The sequence below is a fragment of the Pteropus medius genome, unplaced genomic scaffold (assembly GCF_902729225.1).
Source record: "Pteropus medius unplaced genomic scaffold, Ma_sr-lr_union100, whole genome shotgun sequence".
Lineage (NCBI taxonomy): Eukaryota > Metazoa > Chordata > Mammalia > Chiroptera > Pteropodidae > Pteropus > Pteropus medius.
Genome location: NW_024349225.1, coordinates 9,967,298 through 9,981,128, shown reverse-complemented (window position 1 = coordinate 9,981,128; position 13,831 = coordinate 9,967,298). Strand labels below are relative to the sequence as shown.

The 13,831-nt window shown below is 42.9% G+C and overlaps 1 protein-coding gene across 1 annotated transcript in view; it reads right to left on the bottom strand.

The window, feature by feature from the left end:
• ASTN1 (astrotactin 1) overlaps positions 1 to 13,831 on the bottom strand; it is a 180,462-nt gene that overhangs the window by 49,950 nt on the left and 116,681 nt on the right. Inside the window, exons 15-16 of the mRNA XM_039881411.1 lie at positions 12,109 to 12,213; positions 9,583 to 9,771 (exon numbers count right to left, since the gene is read on the bottom strand). Of these exons, the coding sequence (XP_039737345.1) occupies positions 9,583 to 9,771; positions 12,109 to 12,213 (294 nt within the window). The remainder of the gene's footprint in view (positions 1 to 9,582; positions 9,772 to 12,108; positions 12,214 to 13,831) is intronic.

The window sequence follows — 13,831 nt, the reverse complement described above, 5'->3', positions numbered from 1 at the left end:
ATTGAGACATTGAGCTGGAGAAATGTTTCATTCTACCTTTCTTTTTCTTTCCTTATTTATTTATTTTTTTTATTCAGCAAAAGCAAAAATATGCGAAGATCTTTTTGAACCCATATAGTTGTGGCGATTGCTCTAAGCTGAGGGCTCCTGTGGTATTAAATTCTGACTGAGCGGGACGGACACTGTCCCCTGCCAGTCTTACCCAGGTTGACGGGCTGGGCGGGGTGATGACCTAGCCGAGCCATCTCTTCTTTTCTAATTAAGTTGGGCTTTAAGGGGGGATCAGTGTGACTGCTTTCTGCAGCCCCTGGGCATAAACTGGTTTAGGGAGGTCTTGTCCCCTCTCTGGCCTTAGTGGGCGGTCGCCAGGCCATGAACAATCTACGGACAGCCCTTCACGAAGCTCCGAGGCGGGGGTCTGGGAGTCCCACGTGGCCCAGTCCCTGGGTGGCCCAGTCTAGCCCAACAGCACCTCTCCCCAGAGATGCTTGATATTGCAAGGGGCCTTTCGTCTAAAGCTCTCCACACGCGGCCCTTCGCCACCCCTTCGGTGTCACAGATTCCTCCTGAGGGCAGTCACCTTCAGTGTGGGCACCACCGTAGCTGACAGAATATGAGCAAGTCTGGTCCCTGAGAAACTTTCTAAGGAGCAGGATGGACTCTCAAGGTGAAGAGCGTGTTCTGGACCTTGCAACGGCTTTCTCTGTCTCTTTCCTGAGTCCCATAGATACTGACTAGCCAAGTGCAAGGGGAGAGAAGGTTAAGATGAGGCTGGGGTAGGAAACAGTTATGATTTCCCATTAGCATCTAGCATCCCACTGTGCTTAGGAAACTTCTTTTCTTACCCATTGTTCTCCTGGTGCCTAGCACTGTGCCTGACCTACAGTAAACATCCAACGCGCATTTCTGAACAAATGTACGAACATCATTACTTTGCAAAGGAACTCCTAGCCTTCCCTCAAGGTGTCGCGAGTTGAGGTCTACATGTCGCTGACTCTGCCGGCAGCAATTTATCAGCAGTAAGGTCAAAGTGTACCTGGGAATTTTTAAGAGAGAGGAAGTTGATCTGATTGGAAAAATCATCTTCCTCTTATCAGTAACAGAGACAGAAATGGCATTTCTGCAGCCTTTGACTGTTGTAACATTAATCGTCTACATTTTGTTCTGTAGCTGGCAGCTGGGGCCAGGTTTGAAAATGATGTCAACTGCTCCATTTTTTCAAAATTAATTACTTACCTGATCCATTTCTTGTTGATTTCTTGACGTTAGTTTTTTCTTATGTATTTTTTATCCCCCCGCCCCCTTTATACCTTTCGATAACTGAACCAACTTTCAAAGAGTTCCATGAGATTCAGGGAGACTGTCTTTGACAGCGGAGGGACGGAAACTAGAAATGGACCAGAAATGGCTAGTGGCCAGACAGATGAAAGGGGTTTCAGTTAAGACTGATTTGTTTGCTTTAGTCAAGTACTTTTACGTCTCGTGTTTCAGTTCAAACACAGATTACATGTTACACTCAACATATATCCCATTACCCACCCTCCTCTACAAAGAAAACCTTCCAACTTGCTTTATAAAAGAAAAGCAATTATAAGGAGGGTGAGAAAACAAAGCCCATTGTTGGCTCCTATAACATTAACTGGTAGTTGGAAACTTGGAGCAACAGTCACAAGTCGGACCTCTACGCATGGATTTATTCCAGTCCCTCGTGTTGAGTCCTGATCCTGCCTTGGGCTTGAGCACCTGGTTTTAATGTCTAGCCTATTCTTCTAATGCCAAATTCCAGGACATGACATTACACACACACACACACACATTCACACTCACACTCTCACACTAACCAAACCTAGAGATGTGGAGGAGGGATGATAAAAGGGTGGACTGGTGCCGGGGAGTTGGAGCGGAAGGTGTTTGGGGACACGCTGCCTTAGACGATACGCTGTCCTTTCCTTTGGAATGAAAAGAGGAAGAGGAAAAAAGATGGCATTCACTCATGTATTCACTTAACCAATATTCTCGACTGCCCGCTAGATGCTGTGCATGGCGTCAAGCATAGTCAGAGATGGGAGTGATGTGGCCTCCAGCTTCCAGCAACCGCTGACCCCTTCGTGCCTCTGAGAATTCAAAAGTGTTCCTCTAATGCAGACTATTAATGGAAATCAGGAAAAGGTAGGAGCCTAACTAAAACACAAAAACCACTAATATGTTATCTCTCAACCCCAACATCTACTTCTGGAAGAACTTGTGCTGTTAGTAGGGCCAGGTTCCCACCTCTGGGGCACAGGAGGGATCAATGTCCGCATCTCTTTGCAGGCGATGAATCAGATGGCACAGGCTTCGAAGCACAGGTAAAAGGGAAGGCTGATCCAGCTGGACATTTTCATGAATTTCTCCCCCTTTGGAGAATGCACCTGACAGCTTCTTTGCACTTAAAAGGCAGTAACCCAGACTGTTTATCAAAAAAGCTTCTCCAGGGGTCCATTTCCCAGAGATCACCCTTCCTCACACACACACACACACACACACACACACACACACACACACACACACACCCCAAAAAAAGAAAGAAAGAAATCCCTGTCATATGGATGGGGGAAGTCATGCTTATTTCCTGGTCATTTCTCAGCAAAGGGACTGTAACTGGGACTGAAAATGGTTGCCAAAGGATGTGACGTTGAGTGTGAATTTTGGATGATTTGATTACCCTATCCCACTAGCCTGGTTAGTAGGTGATTCGTGACTTCTAAAATATACAGCAATGTTCTCAGAGAAGGTTTACCCAGGGCAAGTTTTACTGATATTTCCTTGAAATTCTTATCATTTTCTATTTTGTTCAAAAAGAATGAGCTAAACTGTAAATTTCATTAAAATAATGCTAATAATACTGAGTCAAAAACAAATTGAACGCTTATAGAATGCTAGAAATTGTGCTTTATATATAATTATTGTATTCAGTCCTTACACAATCCTTACTTGTAAGATAAGTATCCATAGCCCTATTTTACAGACGTAGAAACTGAGGCTCACTACCATTAAGTAAAATTCTCAAGAGCCACAGCAAATAAAAAATGTTGATACAGATCTGTCTGACTCTGAGCCCTTGCAACAAACAACTACATTAAACTCTTTCCATTGCAATATCAGTTGAGTTAACCCGTTTAGCCTTGAGCTAGGCATTATTAAATATTGCCTTCTGTTACCAGAAGGAGAAATTACGTGCTGAGCATATAGAGTCACAGAACATTAGAAGAAGAAGTAGAAGTTAATTATTACACAGATGAGAAGATTATTTTGAAGTGGGTTAAGTAATTTATTCAAGGTCAGCTGGCTGACTGATGGCTCAGCTGAGACCAAAAATCTAAGTCTCTTGCCTCCCCATCCAGTGCTCTTTCCCTCAGCATGCTGTCTTACAGTAGGATGGGCAATACAGACATATTAATGCTTAAGACACAGGCACTTAACTCAAAAGATGTGAAAACTCCAACTGATATCAAGTTCAGATTTTCATATGTGATGCAGAATCTCCCTTGTATCACCATTTACTTTGTCATTTTTCCCCCCAACATATCTTTTGCATAGATAAACTATTAGTTGTGGGATAAAGTCCATAACTTCAGGTCAAGATAAAAGTCCTGGCAGACAGCTGCATTGTTCTGTCAAGCCTGTGGCCATATGTTTATTTCCCTTGGGTCTCTATCATCATGGCCAGCCCACTTGAGTACTGATTGGCATGGATAAAATAGGATGGGCTGAAAAAACTAGTCTCCTCCTCGCTTGCTGAATCTAGAGAACAGAACAAATTTGCTAGGAGCAGAATTCCTTCTCTTCATATTCCATCCAGGCCTCTCTCTTCTCCACAGTCCCGCTGATGACCAGTTAGATATTTACCAAGTAACTTCTGTATGTCCTGCATGATGCTGGACGCTAAGAGAATTCAAAAGATTATGAAGTCTTTGTGTTGGCTATTTCCTCTGCTTGCATTGTTCTGTGCCCCGAATTCTGCATGGCTAGCTCTTTCTTGTCTGACAGGTCTCAGCTCAAACTCCCCCCCTCGCAACCATGACCGAGGCCTTCTCTGTGCCTGCCACCTTCATGAGCGCCTAAACCTCTTGTCAGCCTCTAAACATCACCTGGTTTAGTTTCTTCACAGTATCTATCACTATCTAGAATAATTGCTCTCATTTATCTGTTACTTGGCACTTTCGGTCTCTCTTCATTAGAAGTTCCACAAAAGCAGGAAGCTTTTCTGTGTCATTGACCATTTATACGCCCAGTGTCTGCACTGATGTTTAGATATAGAAGGTTTTAAATAAATGAATAAATAAGCCCACTCTGAGGAAGCAATCAATCAAGTTGTGAAGAAAAAGCCTACATATTTGGAGTAGAGAATAATCTAGAATACTGTATAATTAACTACCAAATTGTATGTCATGGACAACACGTCGCTATTATCAGTCCTATAATTATATGCAAGAGTTTGATATCACCACCAGAATTGTCTCATCAACTAAAATACCAGCCAGGTTAAACACGAGAAATTCCACAACGATTTGCAGTTTTTAGAGAGACAGAAATGGGGGCCTCTTGAATACTATTTTTAAAAAAACTAGAGAGAATGCTTGAGATAGTAAGATGAGGACAGTGTTGCCTACAATGTAAAATCTTAAAAAATCAGCTTATTGCCTTTAATCCTGATTGCTGGCATGTTTTCAACTTCCTTTAACCCCCGAGGGCTTAAGACTGCGCACTTCTGCACACGCGCCTAAAGATTGATGCTTAATCAGAGAAACGTCCTGGTCCCTTCAGGCTAGTCCTCTGTCTGTGACATTCCTCTGTGGAGAGGACACTAGGACACACCCTTGGAGGCCACATGCCACGGTTCTAGCGTTGGAGTTCTGCACTGGACAGGATGAACAAGGGTGATGGCGGACCCTGAGCCCTGTTGTTGGTCTTCCAGAAAATTCTATCGCCTTTCTATTCAGAATGTGGTCCTCAGGTTAGTGGTTTTGGTGTCCCCCGAGAGCCTGTTAGATGCGCGGAATCTCCGGCCCCGCCCAGACTTACTGAATCAGAATCCCCATTCCAGCAAGTTCTCATGTGACACAGACACACAGTAAATTCTGAGACGCGCTACCGTATAGGAAAACATAAACTACTCTAGCAAGTGTGTCATCACAGATCATGGTCCGAAAAAGAAAAAAGAAAAGAAAATCACACAACAATCAAAAATCCAGAAAACTCAAGGTGAAAGGCAGCGGGTCCACCAGGAAGTGTAACCTGGGGTAAGTGAGAAAAGCTACGTAACACGCTTATTTAGCAAAGTGCCCAGCTCGGAGTAAGTGCTCAAAAAATGGTCGCTACTTGGCAGTTAGTTGTAGTGATTTCCTCCCCCAACCTACAGATCCAGTTTACTCCGGACTCATTGCATCAGAGCCTAGGGACTTGAAGACTCTAATTAAATCCTCACACATATGTTTAGGAAAGCTTGGTTTCTTTTCGGAGACTCTGTTTACTATGCCACCAGGCTCATTTTCAGCAGCACCTTCATCAGGCCTGTCTGCCTGGGACCGCCATAGAACAGCTGTCTCCTCTAAAACCCTTCTCTGCTCACTGGAGGGCTTTGCGTGTAGCAGGCCCTCAGCAAACGTTTGTTGAATGAATTAATTAATCATTTAAAGAAAATAGCTATGTGCCATAATTGCTTTGCTACTTGAGTGCTCACTTCATCGCCGTAAATGTGCATAAAAAGAGCCTTTGGAGCTGGTTTCAGCCCTAGGGTTGTAAAACATAAAGCATTAGAGAAACTTAAGTTATTACTCTTCATTGGATTTCTATGGTGTATCCTTAACTTAATCAGATTTTTATGCCACTTACCACAATTATGTAAGTTAGCCTATGAACTGCACCAGCATCAGATACACAAGACTGGGTCTCTGCTGGCCAGCCTCCAAGGACCGAGTTCAGAAGGCCAAGTGCTGATTCAGCTATTATTTTGGGTTCAGCCATAGCAGAAATCTGTTCACAGTCCTGGGGAGACGGGCCAGCTGAGTCTGTCTTGGGTGCTATCTACTCAAAAATAAATTGATGGAAAGTGGAAAACCTGGCATTCTGCGCGGTAGAAATACAATGCCATGGGAGGTTTATATCTTCCTTTGACTCTAATCTGACTTAAGACTTCTCAGGGCTAGAGGGCCGACTTAAAGGGGAAACTATCAGTTTGTATCTTGGAAGAAGAAGAAGCTATTCTTCATAGCTTTCCCCATGGAAAGGAAGCAACTGGCTAGAAACACACACACACACACACACACACACACAAACAAAATAACAAGTGAATTTGGGACGAGAAGGTGCAATGGAAGAAAGAGCTTGCTTATTGCCAACTGTCAACACAGATAACCCCCGCGATCTGCACCAAAAGCAACGGCAAGAAAAGGCAATGGCAAAGGTCGGCTCTAAAGTAACAATGAAAGTGATATTGGAAAAGGAAAGAAAGAAAGACCTGAGGAAATCCACTCTCGAATGGAGTATAAAAGAAAAGAAAGAAAATGTGCTCTTCTTAGTATGTCGGGTGAAGGATTAAAATTAAGCCCTTGGAAGTTCTTTATTGCAGAAGGTTCAATTTTTGCAGTTACTTCTCTGGAATCTATAGATCTATAGCTCTTTACTGGATTCTTCTGAAGAACAAAATAAAAGATTTATTCCTGCAACCAACAGTGGATGCTAATTATATGTCAGGCACCGTGTCAGGGATGAAGACTTAAAGATTAACTAGAAATGGTCATATTCTTTCACACTTCCTCCCAGATTTCTATTCAAAGTTCAATTCACTATAGATACAATTGTACATTTTTTTCCCAGTTAACTTTATAAATTTTCGTTTAAGGTAACACGAACTTTTCGGAATATATTTTTCAATGTTTTAAAAGAGTTTTATCATAAAAGTGGCATGTGCCTATTGTGGCAAAAGCAATACAGAAGTTTTTAGTATAAAAAAATAGAATTCTTTATCCCATACCCCTAATCTTGGAGCAAACAGATCATTCGTTCTTAATAGGTACATAAACAAAGCCATATTGAGATTTTATATATACATATTTCTCTGTGTGTGTGTGTGTGTGTGTGTGTGTGTATAGTGAGGCTAAAAGATTACATTATTTATATATGTGTATATATAAACATATATATATATAGAATTTTTGTAAACAGACAAGACCCTAAAATATCCACTCTCCTGGAACTTGCTTTGTGTACTTCCAAGCGACGAGGACTAGACTATCTCAGAATGGACACATGGTAAACTGGTAGCCATGGCTGCCTGGATGCCTCTGGGGAGTGGGACTAGATTACTAGGAAGTAAGAGTGGGAAAAAGATTTATTTTTCACTTTATTCTGTTTTATACATTTTGATTCTTTTAAATAAACTTTTTAAATTAGAAAAAAATCGAAGAAGAGAAATGCGGTAAGTGCTATCGAGTCTACTACGATGGGAGAAAGTCATGTAGAGAAATGACGATACAGGGAAATGTGAAGAATGCTATCCGAGGATGCATATAAGAAGGTAAGAGCATAATAGAGGTGGGAGGTGGACGAGAGGACAGGGTTAGATAGGCAGCACGTGCACAGGGCTCCGAAGTGTGGAGAAGGCTCAATGCCTCCTTCTAAACCAGTGGACCCTGGACTTGACCCTGGACCCAGAGTTGAGGCCTGACGCTGGGACAGGGTATCATTTAATTGTAAACGGCCATTTATGGAGCTGAAGCGGGCAACTGAAAACAGGGGAGAGACAGAGATCGGATCCAGGAAGACGAATTGCTGATCCCAAAGGCACAAGAAGAGAGAAAAATCCTCCCAGAAATTAGGCGACCGAAGAGACACCAGAAAAAGGAGATTAGTGCTTAGAGAGGAAAAAAATATTTAAGAGTAAAAATCAGACCGAACAATAAGAAAGATAAACGCTAGAGGTATTCGGGGTGGGGGACGGTGTACACAGATGATTGAGAGAGCTCAAAACAGACGTACTAAAGCGTTTGAATATCTTTTAAGATCACTAACAATCAAGGGGTTGTATGCATCCGATTTATAAGAAGTAAAGCCAACAGTCTGACTGTGACAAAACTAGCTGCTGAGAGGCAAGAACAACTTGAGATCAAGAGGGATAGGGCATGCTGTTACGGCCATGGACAAATTTCCCTCCTGGGCTCAGTATTGAACCTTAAGGACACTGCGATGCTCGGGACAGAAGCAAGGAGCAGAACCTAGAGTTCCGGGGTGGGTCAGACTCTCATCTCCCAGCAGGCCCGGAGGCTGGCAATCCTTGAATTACTGGCAAACACAAACAGAGGAGGAGTTGTCAGCCTTTTGGTTTAATCACTAGGCTGTGGCATGGAAACATAAGAAAGCGTTGCCAGCTGGAACTGGTCTTATCTATATTTGCTTATGTTATACTCCTTTCTTGGCAAATTGAATCGGAACAATTTTAAGATGTGGAAGTTCGTTTGAAGGGATACCAGAAACCCGTGATTGCGTCTTTGATTTAGAGGAATCCAGGCTGGGGGAGAAATGGCTGCGGCGATAGCCCAGACTCAAGCCTGTTGCTTCTTCTGGAAGAGCGACTCTCACTCCTCTGTTCCCTCTGGAGCAAGACGAGCGGGAGCTTGTGTGGGGCTCCGAGAACCGAAAGCGACTCAGCCACAGGGGGCCGTTTCCTGCTGACACCAGAGGGTCCCTAGTCTCAGAGGGACCCTGGATCTTTAAATCCTAGGATGACCTGTTTCTCGAGTTTCCATCGTGCTAATCTCATCACTAGCCCTTTAACGACTCATACATCCTTGGCCTCATCAGAACGCCACGAGGGCAAGCTCAGGAGAAGAAGTTGCGTGAATGGTAATTCTAAACCAGTGTTGGTTGATCAGAATACAAATTTACCAGCCAGTACTCCCGCTATACCACCAGGAGATGGATCCAGAAGGTCTGAAAAATTCCAATTTCTTATGCTTACTTAGACTGAATACGAATTTGCCATCAAACGGCAGACAAAGATATATTTGTGAAGTTATTACCCGGAGCTGTATAAATACTTGGGTCAATAAGAGTTCCTCAGAGCACAAAGCAATGGGAAAAATGGGCCAAAACACATGGCAGGTAAGACGAGCAGGATTTTATTGTGTAGTTCCTGCAAAGGGCTGCCGGCCAGTGTAAGCAGGGAGTGCTGGAGGCAGGAAGTAGTGGGCAGGCTCCTCCTTCTTCCTCCTCTACAAGAACATTCTACCACTTTGCCCTTGCCATGGCAGCAGTGTGCACGGTGGCTGGTAAAAACCTTTACAGGACTCGCTCTGTGATAACCAACGAGTGACCATACAATTTTGACACCACCCTGTATCTACAGTTTCCCCCAAAGACCCCCGTGTTGAGATTTGGTTTTAGCAACCAAACCCTGGCAATTTTCAGGATGGGCACAGAGCATCAGGCAACCTCAGAATTAGTCCTTCACCTACAGACTCCTTAAGTCTGGTCCTATGGATTGCACCTAGGCAGCCGGTACTTGCACAGGGCGGAGAAGTTGTTGATGAGCATCTCACTCACCTTTGCTGATGTCTTCATATTCCAGCCAGAGTCGGCGCTGGACCTGCTTGTTTGGGTACCAGATGGAACAGGACTCCTCAAAGCCGTAGATAGCTTCCTGGATGTAATGATTGCCGAACTGGTCCAACAAGGCCACAAAATCCACACGAGATGTGGCCCCATCCAGGGAGTGGAGAGCATTGCTGAGGGCTAAGGAGAAACATCACCCAAGAGTAAGAGTGAGGACTCACAATCTGGGTATCTGGATTCCCAGGCCATTCAGGCTCAAACGTGGACAGGCCTGCAGGGGTCCAGGGCAAGCTGGAGAGCTGGCTGGAGCCATCAGGTGCGGGTCTCCATTCAGCCAAGGCAGATCTTATGGTTCCTGAATGAATGATCTCTCAGCAAGCTAAGCAGTGCGTTGCCAAATCTACCCCCTGCGTAAGGCGATGGTTTTTTTCCTCTCAAATCATCAGTCATGACAGCAAATCAATTTAGAGAGCTCAAATAATAGTATTGAAGGGGGGGTTGAAAAAGAAGAACATAGTCTAAAATAGAAACACAAATGCCAGCAGAGAACATTTCTCATGGTAGGTGAAGTATCGCTTCATGGAACTTCTGCTGTGTGTACGTGGGTGTGTGCCCACGGACAGGGTCAGGGAGCAAAATATTCTAACTGCGGGGGGTGACCAAGAAGGTCTGCAGAATATTGCCTTCAGCCATCAAAACTGGGAATGGGGGGACGATGAAAGAAGAAAAGTTAAACACAGTCATTACTGCACAGCTTAAATGACTTCAGAAGGTCAACAGTACAAGGACTGGGAAATGACATTGCTGGCCACACCTCCACTTGGCTTTCCCTGTTTGAGAGAATTAGATTTGTTGGAGAGACAGCCTATGGCAAACTTTCTAAATCTGAAACCGGCCAGCGTTACGCAGCCCTCCCTTTGTGTGGCCTTATACACCTGTGTCCTGTCAGGGAAAGGCAGAGCCTGGACCAGGCACGAGACCCCAAGTGCAGAAGTCCACATGGCCCGTGATGTCATGATTCGCTTTGAGAGGCATAGGGCGATAGAGATAGCCGACTGTTAACCCCTCGCGTGCACAGCACCCGTGCAGGGTGCCAACGGAGTACGGGAACAGCGCAGCGTCCGTCTGTGCTGCCAGGTTCCTAGAGGGAAGAGCAGCTTAGCAGTTTTTTCTAGGTGTTTTCTGCACTGGCAGAGTTGACTTCAGTAAGAGCCCCATCTCAATCCCTTCTTGACAAGAACTCTTTTGTGATTAAGAAATAGAAAGTTCTGAGCACCCTTGTATCCTCTGGCATTGTTCTCTGTCCTTCATGCGTTTTCTTTCTGTACGCACACAGCTTTACTTTCTGTGAGTATATGTCTCACCTCTTCATAACTCTCTATCTGGCATCTACCCTGTATCTCTCTCCTGAGAGCCTGAAGCTCTGCCTCCCTGTTGCTGACCCTAAGACCCTCTCCTTGTCTTGTCATCCTGTGCCAACAAGATCATCTGAATCTAGTTACCCTTTCATCCAACACAGAGAAGCCTGATGCTGTGGCACAAACGTCAGGTCTGGAGCATCCAGGAAAAAGGAGAAGAGTGATATTCTCCCAGTCCATGGGGATGAGGTGAAACAGAGACATAAACCTACATTAAGTCTGTATTTACAGAAACATTTTCTTTTGGAAATTGTGCATTGTAATTGCTCAAATGCTAGGCAAAACGCGATCCAAGGCATTCACCACTAAAATTTAAATAGTATAAGACATCCCACTGTATTTTTTTTAGAATAATCTGTCCTAAGGAAGTTTCAAATTCACTACTCCGTAACTTACTAGATCGATCTAGCGATCTTTCTTTCTTTCTTTCTTTCTTTCTTTCTTTCTTTCTTTCTTTCTTTCTTTCTTTCTTTCTTTCTTTCTTTCTCTTTCATCAATCAATTTATCATCTACCATCTATCGATTAATCATCTATCATCTATCTATCTATCATCATCATCTATCATCTATCAATCTATCATCTTATCTATCTATCATCTGTCTATCTATCTATCAATCATCTATTTTGCTCACTTGTTTAGGAATTGTAAGCTGTTTTCTACTTTTCTTCCCTGATCCTTCTTTCTCCTTTTTTGCTCTCTCCTTTTTTGCCTCATTGCATGGAAACTTTAGGTCATTCTCTTTACATCTGGAAAGCTTTATTCTGTCAATTTAAGAAAATCTGCTTTTGTGTATCTTTTCTACACATGGGTGACCCCTGGGAAAATGATAAAGTCAGTGTTTACCTTCAATGGTTCCTGTCTCACCCTTTCCATCTCTTCTATAGCTCAGGATAAAACTTTCAATTTAATCCACATTTAGGAAAAGGTCCTATTCCAGCCATTTGCCCTTCAAGGTGAGTCTGGGTGAATAGCTTATTTATCGCGCAATGGCTACGTTTTAGACTGCATCTTCGACAACGGTATAAAAGACAGCGCCCTTGGAAAGGAACTCCTTGCCCCGGGAGCAGAGAGAAGGGACGGCTCACTGCGGCGCTCACCCTGAGAGACGGTCGCTTGGTTGAGTCTGATGTGGTACATCACAGACCGGACCTTCCAGAGCTGCAGCACGGGGTATCCAGACACTTCACTGAAGTTCACCATCCCTACGGACAGAGGAGACTCGGGCTCAGCGTGTGCAATTGATACACAAGTCCCAGATCTACCAGGTTGGGGAGGAGGCGGAGTGGTAATTGCAAGAAAATGAGAGAACAGTCTTCATTAGAAAGAATTTCCGGAATCATATTAAACACCTATTATTGAATCTTTACTCCGTGCCAGGCATTTTGCTAAGCACTTCGCACGTATAAAGTCATTTGATCCCTGTGAGATAGATGTTATTATTTGTGTTTTATAAATGGGGAGACTGAGGCTCAGAGAAGGTGTTTGCAGATGGGCCCGAGGCTATCAGATAGAGCCAGGGTGGTGTTCCAGACAGGTCTGAGACAGGGCTGGGGTTCTTAACCATTCTACTATAATATTCTCTTAATGGACTGATATGAAGCTCTAGGCTTACTGTAACACACCAGATTTTTACTCTTTGAGAGCTGCAGTAATTGACTCAGCTCATGTACCTGATAACATTGATTTTTCTGTCTCATTTCACTGATTTGTGTTCAGTATTTAAGTTTTAATTACTCTGAAGCTGATAACACTTATTTCTTCTATACCGTGAGGAACAATGTCAAGTTAAGGGGCAGAGATGACCCTATACTGAGTGCCATCTATATGCCAGATATGGTGATAGACACTTTAATTGTGGTCTTCCTTTTATCGATAGGAAAACTGAGGCTCTGAGAAGTCAAGTTACTTATCCCAATAAACACATCCTTGTAGCCTCTTAGCCATGTTAGAATGAGGTGTTCTTATTCGGGCCCCTTGGGGAGGCGACGGCACCCTATTGGAATTTTGGCTATTACTATAAATATAAAATGCTATAGAAACCAAATAATTAGGCCACAGGAAGTTAAAAAAAAAAACACCTTGCTAAGTTTAGAAAATCAATTTTAGCTTCATTTCTATGCCTAATAGTTGCTATGTGTGTAAGTTACAGAAACAAATATATAGAGACATATGCATATGTATATGTGTATACATATGTACACATGCAAATATAATGGTCATATATATAGTAAATTTAGATATACAAGTAGATAGATAGATAGATAGATAGATAGATAGATAGATAGATATGATGAGTGTACTTGTATAAATATAACGGCAAGAATATATACATCGTAAATTATCCTGCCATTTTGACCCATGCTTTCTTCAAGCTAAATCAACTAATTTAATACCTAAATTAGATGAAGAGTAGGCGGGATTAATTAACTACTTGTCAAGGCTGATCAAATTAGCTGAGCAACTGCCAAATTTCCATTTCCGTGTGAATCATATGGGAATAATTATTGGTAAAGTAAAAAGACAAAAAGGTCGGGAGAGGTGCTCAGTGAATCAATTGCTCACATTTCATCTCAGGCAATCAAAGATAAATTACCTAAGACTAAGAGAAAATTTTCAGTACTTTTTCTTTCAAATGTTCTTCTTTGAGGGCATTAAATTTTTTGACAACAGTCACAGTACTACCTACTCTGGCTTTTAACCTTTATATTAATTTTAAAAGCATATAAATGAAATTCTAACTTTACAAGTTGAAGAGTCCAGTCACATACCCCCAAGGCATGTTTCACTAGAGCATAAATGCGCATGCTTTGTAGAATTGTT